The 25479-nt window shown below is 37.0% G+C and overlaps 1 protein-coding gene across 1 annotated transcript in view; it reads right to left on the reverse strand.

Annotated features, from left to right (window-relative positions):
- Positions 1 to 25123, reverse strand: part of LOC131439129 (heme transporter FLVCR2) — a 66636-nt gene extending 41513 nt beyond the window's left edge. Inside the window, exons 1-3 of the mRNA XM_058609788.1 lie at positions 24055 to 25123; positions 2283 to 3166; positions 1872 to 1986 (exon numbers count right to left, since the gene is read on the reverse strand). Coding sequence (XP_058465771.1) covers positions 1872 to 1986; positions 2283 to 2421 — 254 coding nt within the window. The 5' untranslated portion in view covers positions 2422 to 3166; positions 24055 to 25123. The remainder of the gene's footprint in view (positions 1 to 1871; positions 1987 to 2282; positions 3167 to 24054) is intronic.
- Between the last annotated feature and the right edge of the window lie 356 nt (positions 25124 to 25479).

Genomic DNA, 25479 nt, shown 5'->3' on the forward strand with positions numbered 1-25479 from the left:
GAGGTTGCTTTGAAGCCGTGGGCAGACAAACATTTCGGTGGCAGACCATGGACGTTTCAGCAGGACTCGGCACCGTCTCACAAAGCTCGAGTGAACCAAGAATGGCTGAAAAACAACGTTCCGAACTTCATCACGTCCACACAATGGCTCTCGAATTCACCAGATGCGAATCCAATGGATTATTCTCTTTGGGCCATTTTGGAGAGCAAAGTCCGAACTAAAAGATACACCAGTCTCGAGGCGCTGAAAAAAGTTATTGTTCGCGAGTGGGCCAAAATACACCTGCAAGTCACATTCGGGCAGCTTGCGATTCGTTTTTTGACCGTCTCAAGGCCATAGTCAAGGCAAAAGGTGGTCATATCGAGCAAAAAAGTGAATTGATTCTGAATTTTGTATTATTTTTACACATTTTGTACTTTGAATTAAGTAAAAGTAATTTTCCAAACTGAATTTATGGCCTTTTTAATTGGTTACACTTCGAGTGCCGGACCCTGTAAAAAATTCATGAGACTGCTTTGAAAAAAGAGAAAGGCATTATCACACCACTAGGTGGATTATGAAGGGTTTTTCTCTTTATGTCTAGTTACCAAAAAGATATTTAAAAAAGCAGGGTTACCAGATATATACGATTTTTTCAGTATTCTATTGATTTTCAAGTAAATTGGTAACAATTATTGAATTTTATACGGATTTTGCAAAAAATCCTGATTTTGTACAGATTTTTAAGATAGTTTTTTTCCACCAATATAAACAATAATACAGAAAGTTTTTCCTGCTTTATCGTATGATGTTCGAGGAACGTGTTCAATAGGTTCGACAATCGGACTGATTCCAGGCGACAAATTTCATTGGGTTAAATCATTGAAAACCTGCGTACAACTTGCCCTTAGGCAAAGACATCATATTAACAAGATATCCAGCTCTCACATTCCCCGAACAAATCTTAGGCAACATCCTTTTTTGCGACCATGGCGCCCTCAGGCGAGTCCGCATCGAATCACGTACATAGAAGTAGGGGAGAGAAATGTCAAATTCGTACGCGCTAAAATAGCAGCACTGCAATTGACATGACATGTTGAATGAGACGCCGTGCGATGGCGTTGCTGAACTGAAGATTGAGGTCGCTCCAAGCTGACAGGGTCTGCCTTAGGGCATGTTCAAGAGTGTTCCAGTTCTAGATGGATAATTTATGGCAGTTTTAAAATTTAGATCTGGAAAGTATAACAAGAAGAACTGGTGTCAGTTTTTAATTTGACAGCAAAACTGTTCGAATGAATAAAACTAGAACGGCTTACTGTGGATAGGTTTGTTTCAGTTTCAGTTCTATTATAGATCTTCCATATGAAACTTTTAGCTGCTGAATTTGATCTTAGCTTGTGTGCAAATATTTTTTGAAGCAGAAAAAGCACAGTTGTCTGTATTCCATGTAATCGACAGCACTTTTCAGCGTCCGATAACAACGAACAGTTTTTCTAGCGTTAGCACCATACACTGAAAACGGAAAATCTATTGTATGCAATAGAAAACGAAATTTTCGCTCTTCGGTAGATTATAGAAAAAAAATGACACTCGAAAATTTATTTCTTCCGCTCTAGCGCGCACCGCCTACTCTAATCTCTCTCAGGCAATTTCTTGTTTAAGCGATTCATTGAAATATCGAAAACAAGCCTAGTTAGCAATTCCGTCACCGTTTTTCCACCTCGTAATAAAATACATCTCGGTAGTAGGAATTTCTACATCTAAAACGTTGTAATTCACCGGTTTGATCACATAATTTAAAATCTATCGATGTGTCGTTACTCTATTGGACAGCTAACTTAACGATTATCGAAAATGCTGTTTATGGGTAAAGGAAAATAAAAACAACTCACCGTTGAATTATGTTCGCAATAATACTATATTGAATCCATTGAAGTGCATTGGAGGCGGAATACATAACGAATATTGCTAGCACCAACCATCGCCGTTTGTATACCTTAAATTCACCTGAACCAGGATGAAAAGCCGCAACGATGTCGTGGCATCAGCAATAATTTGTGAAAATAGAAAACAGAACGAAAAATAATTAGGGTCAGCACAGAACATTTCCATTGAATTGAGCTTAAAGCTACCAAACTGCATGCTATTGTCGTGGAAAATATCACAAAAAAAAACTACTTATGTGCAGCTTTGCCAAAGTTTCGATAAACTATTAGAAGGTTCTTTAATAAACTCAATTTCATACATGGTGAGATTGTCTGGCCGTATGTGCGAAACAAATCAGAATAAATGGTAGAACTTACCAGGTGGAACACTGGGTTTATCTAGTGTGGCGCTAGAGCCGTTGGTGGATGGCTTTATCAAATCGGAGGATTTGCTGCCGGGCATGTACGCGTCCGCCACCACCGTCACTTCCGGTACATTCGAGTGTTTTAGGTCCATTGTGAATAGGTGTCGTAAAAGATGAACGAGTTTAGTTTAGTTTTTTTTTCTTCAGACCGAGAGCTGCTGATGAGAGCTTCTGCACAGTTTTTTTTATTGTTGAAAATAGATTTTTATTTTGTCTAGTCCGAGGAGTTTTCCTTTAAATAAGAATTGAATAGATCGTTTCGACTAGGGTAGACTCTATTTACTATAAGGTACTATCGTTATTGTCATTTTTTACTCTACTGCCTTGCTATGCGGAATGGGACTGTTGCAAAATCGTTCACTCGTTGATTATTTCCTGCTTCAGAATCAAAATTGATTTATTTTCACGTTACGAGAGCTTCCATTTCGGTGTCCTGATTATTGCTCTGGAAATAGATCACTATTCAATTACCGTTTCTTCCTTAAATTATCCTCAATTCGTTCTTCATTTGTCGTATATCCTCGCAATTTCGAGTTCGTTAAACAATAATAAATCTCTATCGAATATTAAGCTATCTCAATTTTGCACTCTTGAATATTGTTTCCTTTACTTCGTCGTTCCTTCTGGATGATTCCGATAAAGCGACCAGGATGTTTATGTGACCGTAACTATGTCTCTTTCCTGTTTCCGTTCGAATGGAAGAAAGAAAATCTATTTACAGGTGAGCGGTGATAGGTACTTCCGATAATCTAGAAGCTGAAGGAAATTTCTGGAACGATTGTACTCCACATGTTGGTATGCTTCGGTATGACTTCCATGCAGCTGTTGGTGTAGAATCTATTGTGAAAATGAGAAGCAAAGTGTGAGATTTATTGCTGATTATTTTTCCGGCAGAAGGTGTACAGTAGATTTATAAATGCGAGCGATGAAAGTACAATTGAACGAACGTAGTGTTGGTCAAGACTTTTCTTTGAACCAAAGATGAATTAATCAAACATTACGAAATAAGCACAATTCACTTATCTATAAATGTTGCTTCTTACAAAAGGTTTTCTGTAACCGGCAGCAATCACTAAAATAGGCACCAGAAACGGAAGCAATTTATCTTGTTTCCTTCGCTTTACCTCTCAGATGCCGATGTGGCGTTTTTTTTGGGCCAAACAGTTGACGATTCGCCTTCTCCCTTTGGTGTGGGTAATCATCTCTTCCGCTTATAATAGAGCAAAGGATTCCACGGCAAACTTGTGTGTCACCACGTAGCGGAAATGAAGATATGACCCTTGACATTGGATGTGCACGGAATTGATATGAAGTTATCATACAGCCAGCAGGAGGAATCAGTGTCGTCCTTCACGGTTAATGACAATCAAGTTGCGGGCGGAACGTGGTGATGTTTCATGATTTTTTTTTACCCATGATGGCTTGCATGAAAAAAGAAAACACTTCGTAACCTTATGAATATAAACATCAATGCTTTAAGCAGTTCAAATTGAGCTACCTTTGCCACCTATCAGTTTTATAAACTATTTCAAAGACTCTATTTTTACATGTTGTTTTTGTATGATTTTTATGATACTTGTTGAAAAATGAACACTATTCATAACTGAGAAAGCATGAAAAATATCATTCTATTTCAAAGCCGCTTAGGTCACCTTATCATCACATAAAAATTCTGCTATTCTGGCACTTTCTTGGTTCACTGCGGTGAAGGTTCCATTTGTACGGAAGGTGTTACTCCACAACTCAATGCCAAGTGAGATAAATGGCTTTGTATGAATTCCCTGATCTTGTCTCAGCCAATTACGGCGGCATAACGAACCGTTTTACTTGAAAAATTACTGTAGCACGGTAGATTATTTGTGCCGAGTACGCAACAGGAAATTTGAGTGATTGTTACTAGCATCTAGCGTGACTCAAAAAGTAAAGTTTCGACTAGTGACTAGCGACATATTGGAGATGCAATGCAATGCCATACCGAAATAACATATCTTTCCATATCATGAAAACAACTTATTTCCAAGTGCACTAGTTAAATCGTACACACTTAAAAAAACCGTGTGATTTTGCATCTTATTAGATGCACATAAATGGAGCGTCGCAGCTCACGCAAATTTACGTGGAAGAACATTTAATATTGTGTCTAAAACTGCATACATGAATTCTTTGAAATAAAAAAAAAGATACGTCGCGACTTGAACCGAGAATCATTGGATCGCAAGTACGTCTGTTAATCGACCGAGCCACAGAAGCATACATCTGCTTGGCTGATAAAAGGTGCATTTAAATTCATACAGTCGCACCTGCTAGCAGAACGCAAGTTATAGTCGAAACCAGTAAAATTCAAGCTCATCTAACATTAAGTCGACGACACCACCTGCCACTCGTCTATCGAAACTGTATCGCAAATTAAACTACCCCTCAGTAACTGGTAATGTCAAAATGAAATCGTTGGAAAAATATTGAAACTGGCAACACAAGATGATGATTTATTGATTTTAAATAACAGTTATTGGTTATCACCTTGGTTACTGCATATTGAAGACTTGAGAAATGTAAACAAATACTAACTGCCTCGAAGGGATTAGTTGCAAAAGTTCTCCAGTTTCATCACCTGTTAGAGCCGTAGATCGATCAGTTTAATCAGATAGAGGCTTTCTTGAGCACTGGCTGGGGCTCGAACATGCGAAAAATGTCTTTTGAATTGAATACTTTCAATGTATTGTCGGTATCAACTTACGTTTTAACGACTTAGATTGATCAAGACTATCTGCTTTGTTAATACGTTTTTAAAAGGTGGTGAAGTTTGAAGTCATCTGTGCAATAATCAAAATTTAGTACACATAAATAATAAAGCGGAGTAAAATCAGTATATCAATACTATTATACGAAATGCAAAGAAAATTCGTTTACAGCGAAACAAAAGTACTTTAAGGCTTGGCTTTATTTTGTCGTGAATACGACTTACTTTACTATGGGGTGCCTTTTCAAAATTAGCCATATGGAAGACTGGGCAGAACTTAATCGTGAATATCTCGACTTGTATTAACGGTAGCAACATAATTCTTTCACCATTTCATCAAAAATATGATCAGGAATTTAGGATAATATTTTGAACTGTGTGAGATAACCACAAACAACTCAAAAATTAAGTTTTCTCAAACTTTTAAAACAACGCGGAAAACTCTTTACTTTTGCTTGGCTTTTTCGCGCAAGGACGACGATTTTGAGGTAGTCATGCACATATCTTCAACTGACTGCGTATAAAAGGGAAATCGTGGTCAAAAGTCGATCATTTCTTCTTGTGCGTTGGACGGAAGCAGACGTCGTGGGATCAGCAGCTTCGGAGAGTGCACCTTCTGCGTGGTTAAAAACCTCAAACGCTAAGGTCGCAACTCTCATTTGGACTTTAGTCGTCAATGAAAGCAGACCTTTTGCGTGGTATAAAGTCTCAAACGCTTAGATCGTGCTTTCATTTGGACTTCAATCGTCGGGAGCAGCGGTCACTAGCTAGTAATGAAAGCAGACCTTTAGCGTTGTACAAAACCTCAAACGCTCAGGTTGCAGTTCCAGTTTCCCTTCGAAGAAGATCGATTACATCTGCTGGTGGTCGTTTGCATTGGAGCAAAATACAACGGGAAATGGACAACAATGTGGAACATTATGCAAAATTAGCCTTTCTAATGGTTCTAAATGTTACCTAAAGAACTATAAATATTGCTTCTTTGTAAATCGAAAATTAAAATTAGTAGTGGAGTGCAAATCTAAGATAACATGATCAGTTTTTTTTTTGCAATTTTCACAGTTTTAAATTCGCAACAGTGTACAAAATCGTTTATATCCAATCAGTGTTTAATATCGTAGAAAATTATACAATTTGGCCCTTCACGCACACCTTCATAAAAGGTTCTTTCCAAAACCACCAATATTTTATCATAAAGAACTATACTGGTTATTTTGTAATATTTGTGTGTCAGAAAGTTTGATGTAACTAATCTGTACTGTAGTTTGGGTGTATCGTTTCAAATTCTAGTAGTGAAAAATGGGAAAGCTTGCACAATTCACACAATCGATCAACTAATTGATATTCGGAAGTATAAAGTAAGAGTGTCAGTTTCATTCGCATTCACGACATCCAGTTATGTCTCTGACATTACACACCTGTACTTTTTTTAATTCTTTCCAGAGAAGCACGTCATCGGTACAAATACAAAATTTTTTATTTATTCTTTTATAATGACTAATGACTAATGACTGAAAAAACGCTTTCAATTGTTCGGCAAATCATTCTTCATTCGCCACTTCTTTATTTGTTCCGAATCGTTCATACTATTTCCTTTTTTCAGTTGAAATATTTTTTCTCTACTGCCAATAGTCGTCATTTATTGTCCTTAAATTGTGTATTTCTTCAGAATAATTAATGAGTATTTATTAAATTTTGCGCTGATGAAACAAAATTCAAATTTATATAACTTCTTCAAATGATTTGTTTATTTATTGTGGGACTCCTAGGAAACTAGTTCGTAGTAACTTAAACAGTGTTGCTCAAGAAAATTATTTTTATCATTATCAAGGGGTCGCAATATTTCTGGTAACTGACGGTACATCACTTCACGATCACTTATTCTGAATGTCCTTCGGAGTGCCTGGTCGTGTCGTCGATTAAGTCATTACAAATGAGATTTCCTGTCATTTGACAAATTAGGTCTTTATGAATTACATCGTATTAGGAATTAAGTCACCTGTATTATTCAAATTTTTTTGGTGTGTATATTGTACGAAAAAATACAATACAGACTTTGGGACCTCTGAACTAATGCTATGTGCCATATCAAATAAACGATCTGAAGAAACCTTTTTCATATCAATCATACTATTGTATATAATATTCAAAATTCTTAAAAATATTTTTCTGTGATTCTTGAAGGTGTAACCAAACTAAAAATGATGAAGCGGTAAAAGCTGAGAATTTACCGCCCCAAAATTCAACGATATCAACCGATCGAAGCGCCGTCTGCATATCACTTTCGGTGTTATCAGATTTATATGGAATGTGTGAAATTTACAAGTCAATCGTGTTATTCAAGCTGAAAATCTAAAATTGGTCTGCAGCAAACCCTTATTGTACTTCTCCTGGGTATCGAAAATAGGCTTTTGTTGAGATCATACTGTTTACCAAAAATATCCGGACCTCTTTCCATCCCTACGAACACATCTCCTATCCTGTGATGCTCGTGGAGATACAGTGGTACTCGCGGTGTCTAGAAACAACGAGTATCGGACTAACATTCCTTCCTTTTCCTCAGTAGCACAGTCTTTCGATTTGATTCTCCCAAGCTTCATTTTCTGGTTTGATTCTCCCAAGCTTCATTTTCTTGGTTCATTGTACATTTCCACTCATTCGGTCAATCACGAAGTGCAACTACGGACGATAAACTTCAGCTCAGCTCAGTTCAGTCATCTCCGATAAAAGTACATATTACAGATCGGCTGAAAAGTTCGTATCGTTTCTATGAGAGGGCGCCACTTGAATAAAATCCATACCATTTTCAGTTAGTACCAACCTTCAAAAGATACGTGTATAAATTTGACAGCTGTCTGATTATTAGTTTGTGAGATATTGCATTTTGAGTGAAGCTACTTTTGTTATTGTGAAAAAAAATGGAAAAAAAGGAATTTCGTGTGTTGATGAAACACTACTTTTTGATGAAAAAAAGTGCCGCCAATACCAAAAAATGGCTTGATGAGTGTTATCCAGACTCTGCAACAATTCGTAAGTGGTTTGCAAAATTTCGTACTGGTCATATGAGCAACGAAGACGATGAACGCAGTGGACGTCCAAAAGAGGCTGTTACCGATGAAAACGTGAAAAAAATCCACAAAATGATTTTCAATGACCGTAAAGTGAAGTTGATCGAGATAGCTGACACCCTAAAGATATCAAAGGAACGTGTTGAACATATTATTCACGAATATTTGGATATAAGAATAGGTGCCGCGTGAGCTCACAATCGATCAAAAACAACAACGAAAAACCATGCTGAAATTGAACGAATTGGGCTTCGAATTGCTCCCTCATCCACCGCATTCTCCAGATTTGGCCCCCAGTGGCTTTTTCCTGTTCCCAGACCTTAAGAGAATGCTCGCTGGTAAAAAATTTAGAAGCAATGAAGAGGTAATCGCTGAAACTGAGGCCTATTTTGAGGCAAAGGACAAATCGTACTACAAAAATGGTATCGAAAAGTTGGAAGATCGATATAATCGCTGTATCGCCTCTGATGGCAATTATGTTGAATAATAAAAACGAATTTTGGCAAAAAATGTGTGTTTCTATTAAACGATACGAACTTTTCAGCCGAACTGTTATTTTTATTTTGTTGCCAATTTTACCCCGTAATTCCGGAACCGGAAGTCGGATCCAATCGCAATGCAGGAATTTTGTATGGGACTACAAGACCTTTAATTTGAATCTAAGTTTGTGAAAATTGGAAAGTTAGTACAGAAAAACGTTACATACAAAATAAGTGCACACAACTTTTCTCGGAGATGGCTTCATTTTCACAAACTTAGATTCAAATGAAAGATCTTATACTCCCATACAAAATTCCTGAATTTTATTTGGATCTGATCTCCGGTCCCTTAATTATGGAGTAAAATGTGCAAAAAAATGAAAATATGCGTACTAACTTTTCTCAGAGAAAGAGTAATCAATTTTCACAAACATTTAAGAACGTTATGGACTGTGCTTGCAGGAAAACAAAGCTTTTTGCCTTTCTCATATAGAAAGGCTATGCGATCACTGTGACAACCGACTTTTTATACCATTCGATTTAGTTCGACGAACCGAGCAATAATCTGTGTGTATGTGTGTATGTATGTAACAAAAATATGCACTCATTTTTCTCGAAGATAGCTAAACCGATTTTCACAAACTTTGATTCGAATAAATGGTTTATGGTCACATAGCTTGCTATTTAATTTTATTGGAATCCGATATCCGGTTCCTGAATTATTGGGTAATATGTACAAAATAAGGAAAAAATGTGCACTCAATTTTATCGGTGATGACTCTACCGAATTTCACAAACTGAGATTGAAACTCAAAATTTCTAGACCATTTCATCCGGATCCGAAAACACAACACGCCTTTTCAAATGATGCACACAGCGTGCTTCCGTACATGCCATGAAGAAAACGAAAACCAACACCGAAGTTGATTACTTATCACTTTCCTCAGATATAGCGTGACCGATTTTCACAAAATTAGGTTCAAATCAAAGGCCTTAAGGTCTGAGGCCAGTGTGTTTTATGATGATTCAAAAGGCTATTTTCACGCTTCAAATCTGATTTTCTCAGAAACGGTGACGAATATCAAAAATTTGACTTTAGCGGTCGGGAAAGTCTTTTTTCTGAAGGAAGAATTGCATAGCTGAAAACGGCAGCTCTCAACTTGTTCTTTGAATATCTCGCCTTCAATAGTATGGATCAAAAATCTACACTGAAAATGTCTAGATAACTTAATTTAGATGCGATTAGTGCATAAAACCTAGGTGTTGTCGCGATAAAAATGAAATGAATGTTATTTTTGGGAAGGTAAGTCGATTTTTTTTTGCAAACGCAATTTTTTTCTGCTCCAGTTTCCTTGTAACGTAACGAAAAATGAGAGAGAAATAAAATCGGTTCAGCAAGACTGCCAAACAAGCGGTAGCTTCATTGGATTTTATCTGATGTAGTCAAACTTGAAAAACTTTTGCTTTTGGTTTTTGAATTACAGAGTGAAGAATGTTGAAATTTCGTTATCTCCACTTTGAGCGGCGAAGCAAAAAACGTAAAAAAGATTTTTAAGCTGGGCTCGAAACTATTCCAACCGTTAGTCATTGTTAGTAGACGGCCTATCAAATTTATTCCGGCGTTGCAGGCTCCTGATTTCCGATTCCGGAAGCACCAAAAATAGTATTGAAATACTCCAAAATAAAACTCAGACTATTTTCTCAGCGATGATTAAGCGTTAAAAAGTATATACCGCCTTCTAAAGCGACGAAGTGAAAGGGGGGAAAATTCTTTATAACTTTTCAAAACAGTTCCAAATTGTGGGTCATACGAACAAACTTCGGCTATTCCGGTCCTCGGAATTAGATTTCGAAAACTTTGGAAATAGTGGTCAAAAACTGCAAATAGGATCTCACTCACTTTTCTTCAAGATGGCCAAATCGATTTTCACAAACTTATAGATGCAAAAGATAAGGTTCTACCATTGATTCATTGTGGATAATACTTTCCATTTATTACGTTTGAATAAACTTTCCTGTTCCTATTCAATTAACAGAACTCTACAGTAGTATTTATGATAATATGAGTAATATGAGAAAGTCAACATTTAAAACAGGGTTTTGCTAGTTTTCTTTCGACGCCATCTTCGATCTAAAAGCTTGTAGTGTCAACAAAAATTGATTTTACACAATGAACAGACATATGTTCATCAGTGTGCGAAATATTTCACGTGTTGATGAAGTATTTCCAAAGCCATATGTATTTAGGCGTGTCCAGATGTTTTACCATTAGTATACCATCAATCAGAATAACCTATATGTCAAATGAAAATGTGCAAATGTATTCAATAAAGGTAACAATTTTCAGTCTTGCAATCAGGACCGATTAACAGCCTATGATTGATGGGATGGTTTCCTGTTTTCACGATACGACTATCCTCCAGCTCATAAATTCAAAATCAAGGCTGCTAAATCAAATGCTAGCGTGGCATTTTCATGCATAACAGGCGGCAATGACGTACAACGACGAAGCGCCTTTACACGCATCGGTAAATCCAGAGAAAATTACAGCAATTTTCATACACGTGGGAGCGATTACTATCGCCCAAGCTGATTTTCCACCCGGATAAAATTGCCCAGTCGGTTGACAAAATTAATCAGTGAATGAAATTAATTGTACCGGTATGAAAAAATGTTGGTACAAGAAACGGCGAGTCTTTTATTTTCGTTCATTTCATTTAATATCACAACATATGCCAATCCGGGAGCTGTAATATTTTTTCCAAGAATAATGTGTAATCGGTTCACTAATTACGGTGTAGATGTCAACAAACTAGAATATAAAATAACCGGCACTGTTATTCACAGCTGCTGCTCGGTTGTCATAAATAATAAACAGACGTTTAATTGCGCTTAACTGAAAATTGATAGATCAATTTTGACTACTCATGTGTAGAGTTATGATTTATTTGATACGATGGGATTGGGAAAAAAGAAATTTTGTTCCATAATCAGGATTCGGACTTCCATACCTACTTTAATCACCAGCACTGTTTTACCGTTTTAACTATCCTGTATACCAATAAACACCACTCAGAGGACAACTGGATTGAACGCGTATATCTATTCTAAGGGTGAAGCCAGAGAGAAAGCGACACGCGACGCGTAGCGAAGCGATGCGAAACTTGACAGATCGCACGGCATAGCTCCGTCCACTCAAGTTCAGCAGAAAAATGACAAGTATGTCAGAGTGAACTCGATGCGTTGCGAAGCGACTACTGACTAATCGCATCGCTTCGCGTCGCGTGTCGCTTTCTCTCTGGCTTCACCCTAATGCTACCTGTGTGTTCTTATATCGCAAGCAAGCATTCAAAAAGCTACACTTAACAATTAATATACCTTTGGGTGTCTATCATTCACCCGACAAAGATTTATGGCATTATAAAATCTGTATTTTCTACAACACAAATGAAGAAGAACGGATCAAAAATTTATGTTTTAATTTTGAAATAAATAATACGTGTTTTTATACCAGCTTTGTTTTGTACAATTTGAAAAATCACAAAATCAAAAAATAATCACGTACTCAGCAATCACTGCAGTTGGAATTGATAACTATTTTAGTGGATTCTTCCTGTGTCACTTTAAGATGCGAAATTGTGCATGTTTTCCAAGCGCCTATCTATTTAATTCCAAGCACGTTTTGGTCTTCTTTCAAAGTGCTGTAGTTACATGGGCACGTAATAAAGAGGAAAAGAATGGCGGATTTTTTTTTTGCAAATTGCATTCCAAGGCTTAAACAACACAACGCTTCCAACGTGTGGAAAACGAAACTGAGCCTAAACAATTACACTGTTTGGTTCTCGACCTGCTGTAACGAATCAGAGAATTTTAACGAGATGTCTCTTCGTAGAATACAATGAATACTAGAGCGTAATACAGTACAGTGGATTTTTAATATCACTCACACTCGTTTTGCTTTTCTCAATAGAAAGGAAATAGAATTGCTGGAAAAATCTATTTTTATCCACCTAGTGCTGTGATAATGCCTTACTATTGTCAATCACACAGTCTTATTAGAACATATTTTTATTATGATGATTTCTAATACGAGATAGAGTTCTTTTTTTGAAATCAATTCATTCAAATTGATTCGGGTAGACCATACAGTGCATACGTCACATATTCGGAAACATTCCTCTAACCAAATATATTAGCAATTATACATTTGAACTTGATCAATGATCAATAAAATAAAATTGCGTCGATAGAAAAAAGTGCTATTTGTCGGTTGCGCCACTTATACGATTATAACTCCGGAATCGGAGGTGTCAGTCACTTGATCTTTGAACCAGGGGTGGATTTAAGCAAATTTTTTGGTTCACAGTAAATTAAAATAGTCGGTATATTTATTTCATATCACTTATTCATTGTAAATATTATAATGAATCATGAAACGAATTATTTTGAATAAGATAAATTTTGGTTTGAAAAATGTCTTCATCGTTATCAGTACCACTGTCTGATTCGGAAAAAAACATTTCAACAAAGTTAGGCTCGTTTTAATGCTACTCTGTATACATTAAACAGGTTTGAAGTTCAAATGGCAGTCACTTACGGTTCCGGTGATATAATGGTATAAGTAACGTAAACGACAAAACTGATTACCGCTTCGTTGGCCGCATCGCAGTTCCGTGCTTCGTGATGTATTTGAAATTAATTCAGCAATACCGTCGTGGTGGAGTAATATCACGACGATAATATTAATGTACATACTGCTATGAATAATAATTAAATTGATAAGAAAAACATGTCTAATCACAAAGCATGCTATGCAGCTGAATAATATTACCCTATTCAACTTGACTATCATACACAGAAGTAACAGGAATGCAGGATTTTGCTACGCCAATTGATACGCACCATTCGAACGCTGCGCTCCTGTTACTTCTATAAATAAAATTCATGTAAAAAAGGGGTTTTATTGGGTTTAATCTAAATAGTGCATGAACATTACCATCAGCATCAACCAGCAGGAAATAAAACAAGATCTTTTGTCGTATGTTTTTTACTAATGTTGCATTGTGTATTGCTATTGCACAGTGAAAACTATTAAATTTACATTATCAATGTGATAACGATCTAAACTGATTATTTCCAACATTCATCGTCTAGCATTCCCTTCATCTAGTGTTCATTTTATTGCGAACTCAACAACAGGTTGCGAAGTTAAACACGGTTTGGAACTATCGAAAACAAGTGTTGAATCTTCGTTAACCGTGCCGTAAACAAACCAATTTTGATGTGGAACACATCTTTATTTTCTATATAGGGTTGCAAATCAGAAACTCAGGGAAAAATACACGTAGAAATGTGGTCAGGTTTTAAACACTTACAGCTCAGTCTTTTTTGTATCAATTATTAATATTATTTCATCACTCGATTGGAAATATTTCTAAGATTCGATTTGAATGTATCAAGCCACGTATTTTCAATAATAAATGATTGAAATTTTGATTAGTAGCGAGCAGTGTTCTATTTTGTCTGCTAAAAATCTCCGGCATACCAGATTTCCCTGCCATAGACGACGGTTTTGAAGGAGTAAGCGATATATCAAAGGGAAAGCATCGCTCTGATTGGTCAATCGATGCAAAAGCGAAGCTGTTGGAAGTACGCGAATCTATGAATAGAAGCGAAATTATAGCTAATGTTGCATTCCTACGCGTTGCATGCTAGAGGTAGGTTGTTGCTAGACAGCAGGACAAAAAGTGCCATAAAACGATTTGAAGCTTTAATTTATATGCTCTGATCTTGTGTCATGCAAGCTCGGATGAAATTCCATGTTATGTGCTTAAGATTATTTCAAATTAATATAAGATGAACTCGATTGATAATGATAAAAAGTTTATCGCTTCAACCGAAATCGCAGAATGGTAGAGAAACTTAACGCTATAAAAATAACTGCTTGCATACAAAACTTTAACACAAGCTTGGCGGAGAGAAGCTTAAATATTGAAATCCATATCGCAAATATGTACAAAGATATAATTGCATACATTTGGGATATTGGTATAATTTCATCGGCTATAAAACAAGCAATGTTTGGTGTTGATTCCTAATCAAGATCAATCTAAACAGACTCGTGCAATTGCGGATTCAAAAGTGTGACGTTTGATTGAACTGTATGATTGTAGATCATTAGAAATTTTGGTAGCCTTGTTCCACATCAATGACTCGAACAACCGCATGGGGTCGATGCTTGTAGTTTTCCCAACTCTAGTGATGAAGACTGTTAAAGGAGCATTCCTGAAAGTTACAAATTGACAATTTTCCCCAATTTGAGCACCTACATGCTTATATCAATTGACAAAAATCATTGATGTACATGCTCCTATAAAATTTCCACCTCTGCTTTGAACTTAATTAACATATGGTATGTATGTGTGTATAATATGTATATAATGGTATAAGTGACGTAACCGACAAATAGCATCCTTCTTTCCTTCTCCTCTCAATTTTCTGGGAAACGGCCAATCTTGAGACAAAGAATAAGTTCGAAGATCACTGGTTGCCACTTTTGGTTTCACAGATGAAATGGTATAAGTGGCGTAACCGACAAAATGAAATTGTTCTCTCGGCTCTATTTGCTCAAAAACGGCTGAACCTGTTTTAACAATCCTAGCCTCGTTTAGAAGCTACTATATGGATCATACATCAAGTTTGGATAGTACAGATACTTCCGGTTCTGAAGATACAATCGTATAAGTGACGTAACCGGCATATCCGCACATTTTTTTCAGAATCTTTACCAATGTTTATGTTCCAATGTATTATTGCTGATGCTATTGGTTTCGAGAATATTGTCGAATTTATGATGTAAGGGTTGAGTCACAGTTACAAATTCTCTTGATGAAAAAAATAAGTTTAAATGAGACTGATTGAATGGTAAAAACATTATCACGCCACTAGGTGGATAAGAAAGAGTATTTTTTATGTACTCCCAAAAGGTGAAATAAACATGTTAGTTGATTGCCAAACAACCCGACTTCGGATATTGTGGCTCTCGGTAAATTATGTTCAAAAACTTCAAAGCGGAACTCACGTTTTCACAAACTTAGTTGTTAATAAAAGGTCTCATAGTCAAATAAATTGCAATCGAATCCCAATTTTTTGACGTGAACAATTCTTGCTTTACTATGGGACTCCTTTTCAAATTTCGCCCTCAGTCTCAATGTTCAACTGGAAAAGTATAAAATAAATCGATCTTTTCTTTTTGTGCTTTATATAGAAGTGGACGTCTTGGTGAGAACCTTCCTCAAACAGTAGCAAAAACAGACCATGATTTCATTTACTTTTCGGACGTCGTGGCGCGCAGTTGCCTTCAACCAGCAGCAATAACAATAGATTATCAGTAATCACATTCAGCTTCTGAATACTAGATCTGGATTCGGATTAATTTCAGGGTTAGAATTGAGTTCCAGGTTCAGAATTTATTTCAAACTGATAATTTTAATGCATTTTCTAAAATATTATTTAGATTTTAGATTTTAGAAAAGATCGATCATAAATCTTTTTATTTTGTGTACTAAAAGTTGAATGAATGTTTAGTGCTGTAATACGTTTGGCGCTAATGTTATCTCACCAGGTAATCGATGAAATGCTCCTGATGTATGTTTATCGAAATTTTCAATAAATCGCTTATATTTTACCTGTAGTTGCTTGATTATCTGTTGCATATAAAATATATTTAAACTACAAAACTTTCGCCGCATGAAAAATAATTTTCGTTTATTGACGTATTTACCGAAGTGCACTTATTGAGAGTTAATTTTACGTTTTCATTCGGTATTTTTTGACGTAGTTGACGAGTTTTCGGATATACCGAGTACATTATTTACATTATTTACATAATTCTGTAATTGCTGTCAAATAGAATACATTTACCTGAAATTCGGTTATAATTCACGTTTATCGAAAACCTTCGTCAAAAAATAACCGAATTGCTAAATCGAATCTTATGGCGTTTTCGTTTTTAATTTGCACTACACCGGTGCAGTGCTACACTGAGGCATGAATAAACGAACAAAAATGACGAAAACATAAACAGTAACCATTGACTACAATACACGATTCCATTGCACAGAGCTACACCAAACTTTTGATGAGTGCTACACCAGTGGTATCGGTGCAGAAAAAGTGTAGCACTGGTGTAGTGCAATTGGTAAAAACGAACGGTTTCAGTGCAGCTTTCGCTACACCAGTGTAGTGCAATTTAAAAACGAAAACGACATTAGTGTGTAGGGATGACTGTATTTGAAAATGCACTGAAGATTCTGTAGCCTACTTTGATTACTTCGGGTGTCTAAAAAGTGTGTAAATTGATATCTTTAACACACTGATTCCTGTTTATCACGATAATGCATAAAAACGAGTCTCGGTATCATTTTTTCATTCCTTATGTGTATTGGCTTTATTTTGCAATTATAATTGATGAATTATGGAAATTGGTTTCAAGATTTCCAAGATCACAAAAGCCATAGAATTAATAAAGAATTGCAAATCATCGAGAAACGCATATCTTGTTATGCTTAGAGAGAAATTGTTATCGTAATATGTGATTTATTGTAATTTATGCGGCCACTGCCCCTTTTTGTAGCCATTTTCGGTCAATATCAATAAATTGACCAATTCCAAGTTTTGATATGTTGTTCCGAATTGTAATAGCTTATTTGTAAACAGAACAATTTGCTAAACAAAGTATTTGCAGGATGGCCTCTTCAGACAAAAAAATCCGATCTCGAATAATGATTTATTATTATTACCACAGGCAGTGCAAGAGAACAGAAGTGAGCTCTACGTCGCTGGTTTCTCATTTCTCATTTCTGTATATAAATTTCATCAATAAATCTTGCAAGCGAGCTTCAGTCATCTACAAAAATGGATAAAAAGATCAAGTAGGAGGATTTCCTAAATTTGTTATTTTAGTTATTTTGTTATTCATATCATTGAAAACTTTTCAATAGTAATAAAAATATTTTTAATTCGTGCGTTACAGTTTTAAACAACTGCACTGAGAGGATTTGGATGAGATATATACAGTATAACAAATTTGTAGTATGCAAAGTTTCTATCGAATCGAAAATAGCTCATTCAGATAGTTATCACACTATTCAACACATTACCAGTTGCAAATATACATAAACTAATGTAATAAATAACTCACGACATCCCATCACACTATTCTTCACGTGTATCGTGGTCTAAACGCTCACATAAAGCATTACCGGTCCATTTGCTGGATGGCATGCTTATTGCAGTGATAAGTGGATTCATGGAATTACCGGCCGTCTGTGGGGTTAACCGTGATTCATGAAGGTGTCACCAGAACTCCTGGTGGTTGTTAGTACAAGTGCTGCACTGCATACATAAATGACACTAAATTACCTCATTTGTATCAATCAATTGTTTGCACTACCGTGGGGAAGGCTTTCGCATGAGCAGCGACTGAAATTACAGATCACTTTACAGAAAAGTTATATACTTTATAGATTGCTACATGTTTCAGTTGCCGTTGTTTATAGTTATACTACACACTTGTTTCGCTGTACTATTTACAATTTGCACGTTTGTCAAAACATAAGCACTTTTTTAAATATACGCCCTAACCAGGAACGCTGCATAGTTTTTGAGCAATGTTTGCACCAATCGTATGTTGCATTCTGCCGCCGTGTCCAAAATAGAATGTTGTCCGCATCGCTGAAAATAACCTCATTTAAATTTCTTTTGTGGTTCACCAGTGACATAGTTTCGTGTTTTAGTGGAATGCTCGATCGAAACTATAAAAAAAACTATTTCGATCCACCTAGTGGTGTGCTGATAACTGTCTCATTAACATTTCATTAGAAATCGATGCAAGTTTCATGTTGGAGTTCTCGACTCCCTGTTTCCAGAGCCGGAACTCGGAGATCGTCATAGTCGTAAAAAGCTTTTACGGCCATCAAATAGTGTTTAAGATATGCTTTGAATATTTTTTACTTATCTGTGTCCTTAATTATATGACGGTTAGATATTTTTATCAACATTTATTTAGTTCAGACTTTGTTTGAATTAAAGCTGGTTGATTTACGTCTTATGCACTATTTAGACCGATTGTTACTGCTGTATATGAAATTCAAGTTATATGGGTATTGATATTTTTCAAGGAGCATAATAAAACATGCTCGAAACTTCGTCGCGAAACATGAGATTCCAATGCATGTCTTTTCAATTAAACTTGAAGAGAGTCAAATTCTTTTCTTCTTTCTGCAACACTTCCGTGAAGAAGCTATGATTTTACTCAACCACAGCACCGTGTTCAACCAAACCAAACACCGGTAACAGAAATTCGTGCCTGCACCGGCATTCTGGTGACTTCAACACGATTGGAAACACGTGCTCTCGTGTGTTTTCAAAACGGTGTAGGTACGAAATCGATCAAAGCACGCTGTGCATCGTTTGTAGCAGAGATGTCATTTATACAGATTTTTACATGCACATACAGATTTTATGCACAACAACAAATTAAACATTTATGGGTTTTGTTGAATTGTGCAAAAAGCACACGTTTTGTTCCTATTTTTTCGCGTTTCACCTTCGGCTCATCAGTGCTTAGAGCAGTTCAAATTGAGCTACCATCTCGTACCTAGCAGTTCAATTTAAACTACTAAGCAAACGTAAAGTTTGCACTGTTTATGAAACCCTTAAATAATATTACACAGGTACAATATTATTTCTAAATTAGAAACAAATTAAACTTTTTTTGTCTGAGCTCTATTTTCACGACGCTAAAAGTGTCGTAATCAATGGGCGAGTCACAAATTGATCTGAGAATCTTAAAATCGTGTAGGTTTGAATGGAATTTCGGAATAAAGATCCGATAGAGAATTAAATGACCTGACCTAGGGTTGCACGTTCAGCGCTGATATCCTCCTGATAGCTTTCAGGGGTTTATGATAACAGAAATCTGTGATCGATTTCAGAAATCTGGGAAAATCAGACCTGGCGTTTCTGGTGCGTACTGGTCTTACATTGTCATTTTATATGACGGTGTGAAAGATTTGCACATCAAGGTTTGTGAAAATCGGTTGAACCATTACTGAGAATTCGAGAGTTCCGTTTATGAAGTTTTTGTCCACTACTATCGGTGCTTTCGGAACTGGAAAACGAGAACTAGTAGTGCGACGGTAGGCTTATATACCCATCAACTAACAAGATCTGCAAACTAGAATAATCATTTTCATAAAAACTTGCATCTCTTTCACAATCACCATTGAGCATCTTTCGCTTATCGCGCTGTAATTCCTAAACTGGAAGACGAATTCGGATCGAGGAGGAGGGGAGCGGGTCATTTCGCCGAATACCATTTAGCCGAAAGTCGTTTCGCCGAATGGGTCATTTCGCCGAAAAAGTGAAATCTGCCGATGAAAATTGTCGGTTACGTCACTACTACTAAGGAGTGTATCGATAAGCGTGTTTTGCGGTGACATGTTTGTTTACATGTCAATAACAGCTGCGCAATCGATTGGTTTCGGTACGGTTTATCGTTTCAATGATGAGTCGGATTGATCCGGAAACGCGAAAGAAAATTCTGCACACTTGGTGCTCAGAAAGTGGTGTCACGTACAACGAAATTGAAAAACGGGTGAAAGTGCACCACACCAGTGTCAAAAATATTATCGAGAAGTTCGGTAAGACCCTTTCCATGAAGGATTTGCCCCGATCCGGTAGGAAAACGGGTCCCAGCCAGCCCGGCCGGGACTTAAAAGTGGTTGAGTACATCAGGAAAAACCCATCGGCTTCGACGCGGGATTTGTTCAAGCAGTTCAACACCAGCATCGGGATGATTCAACGGATCAAAGTTCGGAACTCCCTGAAAACGTACAAGAAACAGAAGGTGCCGAAAAAGTCCCTGGTACAGCAAGTTCAGGCCAAAACAAGATTTTGTAACTTTTTCATGGAAAAATATTGAGAAATAAGTCGGTGAAGAGATATTTTTGAGGACGCTTCATAAAATCATGATTTGCGGTGTCCACTGTATCTCAGCGCAGACTAATCAGAAGTAAACAAATGAACGCAGCATAGTTAAAGAAGAAACTTTTCTAGACTCCAACGTTTACGTTTGATATTTCAATTTTTTTTTAATTTTTGTTCGTTGTTCAAAGTGAAAACTACGATTTTTTACGAAAAAATCCGCCATTTTGTAGTGGTTAAACCTTCCCAAAGTAACAAACAACGAAAAGGAAAACGTTGTGGTCTGGTTTATTATATGTAGAAAGTGTGTGCAAAATTTGAAAAAATTGGTGCAGTAGTTGTTGAATGACGATGGACACGGACTTTCAAAACCTGCTTTCGAGAAAAACGCGTTTAAAAGTTTTGTCGTGAATACGACTTACTTTACTATGGGGTGCCTTTTCAACATTAGCCATATGGAAGAATGGGCAGAACTTAATCGTGAATATCTCGACTTGTATTAAAGGCAACAACATAATTCTTTCACCATTTCATCAAAAATATGATCAGGAATTTAGGATAATATTTTGAACAGTGTGAGATAACCACAAACAACTCAAATATTAAGTTTTCTTAAACTTTGAAAACGAAGCGGAAAACTCTCTACTTTTGCTTGGCTTTTTCGCGCAAGGACGACGATTTTGAGGTAGTCAGGCACATATCTTCAACTGACTGCGTATAAAAGGGGAACCGTCTTCGAAATTCGATCATTTCTTCTTGTGCGTTGGATGCAAGTAGACGTCGTGGGACCAGCAGCTTCGGAGAGTGCATCTTCTGCGTGGTTAAAAACCTCAAACGCTCAGGTCGGAACTCTCAATTAGACTTCAGTCGTCAGGTGGAGCAGTCGTCCATGAAAGCAGACCTTTTGCGTGGTATAAAACCTCAAACGCTTACGTCGTGCTTTCATTTGAACTTCAATCGTCGGGAGCAGCGGTCGTCAATCATGAGAGCAGACCATTTGCATGGTGCCAAACCTCAAACGCTCAGGTCGAGAAGACGCATTAAACCAGTTTCGCATCATTTGGCACTGAGTGCGGATATGTCGGTTTTTACGCAAAGCTAGTTTCAATTCAAGCAAGAACGATTGCATCAGCTGCTGGTGCTTTGCTTGGGAGAGAAAGAAAACAAGAAACGAAAAGTGGCCAACATTATATAAAATCAGCCGTTCTAATGGCTCTAAATGATATCTAAAGAACTATTAAGATTACTTCTTTGAAATTCGAAGGTAGAAATCATCAGTTTAGTGAAAATCCAAAATAATTTGTTTTGGTTCGTGCACTTTTCGCTATGCGAAAATCGTTCGAGATAAATGTTCTGAACTGTGCTAAATATCGTAGAGAACTCCACAATTTGGTCCTTCTAAAAGTCAGAAATGAATTCTGTACAGAATCTTTCAATGAAGTATGCAAATCCGAAATGAGATAATCGAAGTCAAAACTCGTTGAAAAGTTTAGTAGTGAAAAGGGGGAAAGTTTCGCAATTCACACAATCGATCAACTATCAATTCAAATTCGAAAGTATAAAGAAATCGTGTCAGTTTTATTCGTATTCACGACATCCAGTTATGTCTCTGACATTACACACCCGTACTTTTTATCTGTAAAATCGAAGGGAACAATTAATTACTCCAGGAAGCCCGTATAATTTATTATAACGAAACATTTCAAGAATGTTTTGTCAAGTTTTAATGTCAATCGAAGTAGAAATCTTGGGCCTGTGCGCCGGGCTCTTGCTTCCATAACTTCCAGAGTTTCGTTCCAATAGGCTTGAAAACTTCACAGAAAATTCTTCAAATATTTTACTATAAGAAAATATAAAGAAAATAATAAATGATTTTTCAAAAGTGTTAGACCCTACCACCCCCCTTAAGCACGTGGTTCGAAATGCCGAATTATACGGATCAAGTATGCATGTGGAATCTACACACAAAACTCGTTGCGCACAAAACGATTGTTGTCAAACGATGTAATTACTCTTTTCTTCAACGGTTAAATACTGAGCATCTCATTGTACGCCAAACACCTATCGCAGATCTAGTAAGCATTGGCGATTTCAGTTGAAAAAATTATTTTCATTCAACATGGCTGTGGATCATCCTCACTTTTCCTAATTTTTTTGAAGTGTGAACCCGGCGGAAGTGGAAACTGATAAAACAATTAGAAATAAAGATGTTAATCCGTTCATCCGTTCGTAAGTAATGCGATCACCTCTGCTATTTTATGTATAAAGATTAACGATGTGAGAATGGCATTATTGCACCACTAGGTGGATGAAAACTGGTATTAAACGGAAAACTTACACAGAATAATTGACTTGCGAGATTATTAGTCGCGTATAATGAACAAGCAAAAACACGTCTTCTCTTCTCCAGCGGGGGATTTCCGTCACATTCTTGAGACAATCAGCATACCTTACTCGTTGCTTGTGTGGCAAGTAGGAGGTACAACACACTTCAAGGAAAACACCTGGTATCATCAATCCGTCTCGTCAAGTATAATTGCCATGAAAAGTTTACTTTATTTTAACACCGGTTTATTATGCAGAAGGTTTATGAATGTAGGAAAGGCCACCGGTCCGATGGAATCGTACATTTCCTATTTCTAACCAAGCAATGAACACACAACGCAACCTGGTTAGTAGGCGATTCGTACTGCTTAATGATTCACTGCCAAAGCAGTGCGTTACCATGCCGACTTGTTTGTTGGCCCAATGCGAGGGATTGTTGTACTTGACCTTGAAATCACTCAGGATTTCCGGTGAAACTCTCAACGAGTGAGCACGTTAGTGCAGAGGAAGTTCGAGAATTTCGCGAGAAGGAAAGAGTTTCGATCCGTGCTTTGCGACTCGGCGTTACAACACAGCGAGATTTTCGTTGGTAGTCCAGTGAAAAGAAAGTCCATTGGACTACAAATGAAAATAAATTAAACAATCCAGCCTAAGTTACTGTGCCATCAATCGGCTTCATTTTAAGCGAGGAAAAAAAACTACTCAGGAAGTATTCCAATAGTTATTGTAGGAATAAATTTATCAACTCGTTTTTTTCTTGATGCCAATCAGTAGAAAAGAACGTAGTTTGTATTCAATTTTCAGATGTATTCAGATCATATTATATTTCGTTCAATGAATAATATACATTGACAAATGAGAGTAAAATATATTAGTCTCTAGAAAACTCTATCGGAATAACAGCAAATTACTGACAATTTGGTTCAACTGATTATGATAACACAAATAGGTCATGCACTAGTGAGCATATGTTTCTATGTTGAAACTCGTAGTGTCACCGAAAGTAGCACGGCTTATGACGAAATATACTCTAAATTCGATTAGAAGTTCGAGTGATTAGATATCAACGCTCGACGGCTTGTAACACTAGAGTTTATAAAAATAGTTAACTGTTTTTCTACTAACCTTAAGGATGGCGGTTCCCAGCCGTCGAATTTTGTTTCGTAATAAATATGATCATGTAAACAATTTATATCAGCCCTATTGGTGCACAATCATCGTCCGATATACTCTCGGCTGCAACACTTCTCTTATCAAAAGCCAACGTTTCTTTGTCGGCTATCAAACTCTGTCGATAATCCCGCACCATTCGTAGCAGCTATACAGGCTTGTAAATGCTGCCTGTGAAGAATACAAAATTTGCAACACAAGTACAACTTCCACTTAGCACCGCTTCACGGTCTTATCAGCGCAATAATTTGATGACCCTTATTAGGTGTCATTCCGGCAATCAACGATTTCAGAAACGTAACTCTTCACTGGGTAATTGCACGCTTTAGTACTGTTAGGAAACATCAAATGATTTGCACACACATCACTGTAACGGATCACCAACAGAAGCACGTTCAGACATGCAGCGTAGTAGTACTTCACTGAAAGTTTGTTAAACTTTGCCAACGATAAAGCGAACGATTTACGACAATCTGAAAAAACACGTGCACCTTTAACAACAATTGAAGAGCGAGTGCTGATTCGGAACCGCCGCGAGGAGCTCTAAGCCTTCGTTCTGTTGAAGTATTCGGATGCTGCCTCAATGCAATCTACCACGAAACACAGTATATTGCACGTGCAAAAAGCGCGTCCACACTCCAGTGAGGTGCACGAGCGAATGTTTTGGTTGGTCTTATCAAGACAGAGTTGCCATCCTCGGTCACTCTTCACTCAGAAGCCATCATCGTTATACCATAGGATGACTGTTTACTCTCGGATGAGAAATAATCATTCGGCCGTTTTACTCTCACTGACTTCTCCGATCCTTGTGAAAAACATGTGCTTTCCCGCTTACGAATTGATCTCCGCCAAATCGATCCAAACAACAGAAATTGAAAATCTCCTGAATGATGCAAAACGCAATACAAAAACGAAACTTCACCACAGGCCTCACGGAATGAAAATGCAAGTCAAACCAATGTTCAGACTAACAGCTCGCGAAAGCACGGTGCCCTACTGTAACCAAAGCAACCTAGCTTTATACTGAAGCTTTTAACCCTTTATTGTCCGAAATCAGATATTTTCAACTCGTAGAATATCGGAAAAGTTTTCAAAAATATTCTCAATGATCAACATTGTGCGCATTCAGTATTATCACATGGCTCTTGCAATCTCAAACAGGAAATCATATTCATGCGCACTGCCTGTGTCTCTCAATGCAGTGTTCGTTTCTTCCGAAGAGCTATGGAACCATCATTCTCTCAGCATCTGGGTGCTGTGGCACTCAGGATGCAACCATGACCCTTCGCGTTTAGCCATTCGATTCCATTCTTAACATTGTTTATGTTTGTACTGGCTCATTGTTGTATACCAACCCCCAACACTTCGTTATATAGCTAG

This window comes from Malaya genurostris, chromosome 3 (assembly GCF_030247185.1).
Source record: "Malaya genurostris strain Urasoe2022 chromosome 3, Malgen_1.1, whole genome shotgun sequence".
NCBI lineage: Eukaryota > Metazoa > Arthropoda > Insecta > Diptera > Culicidae > Malaya > Malaya genurostris.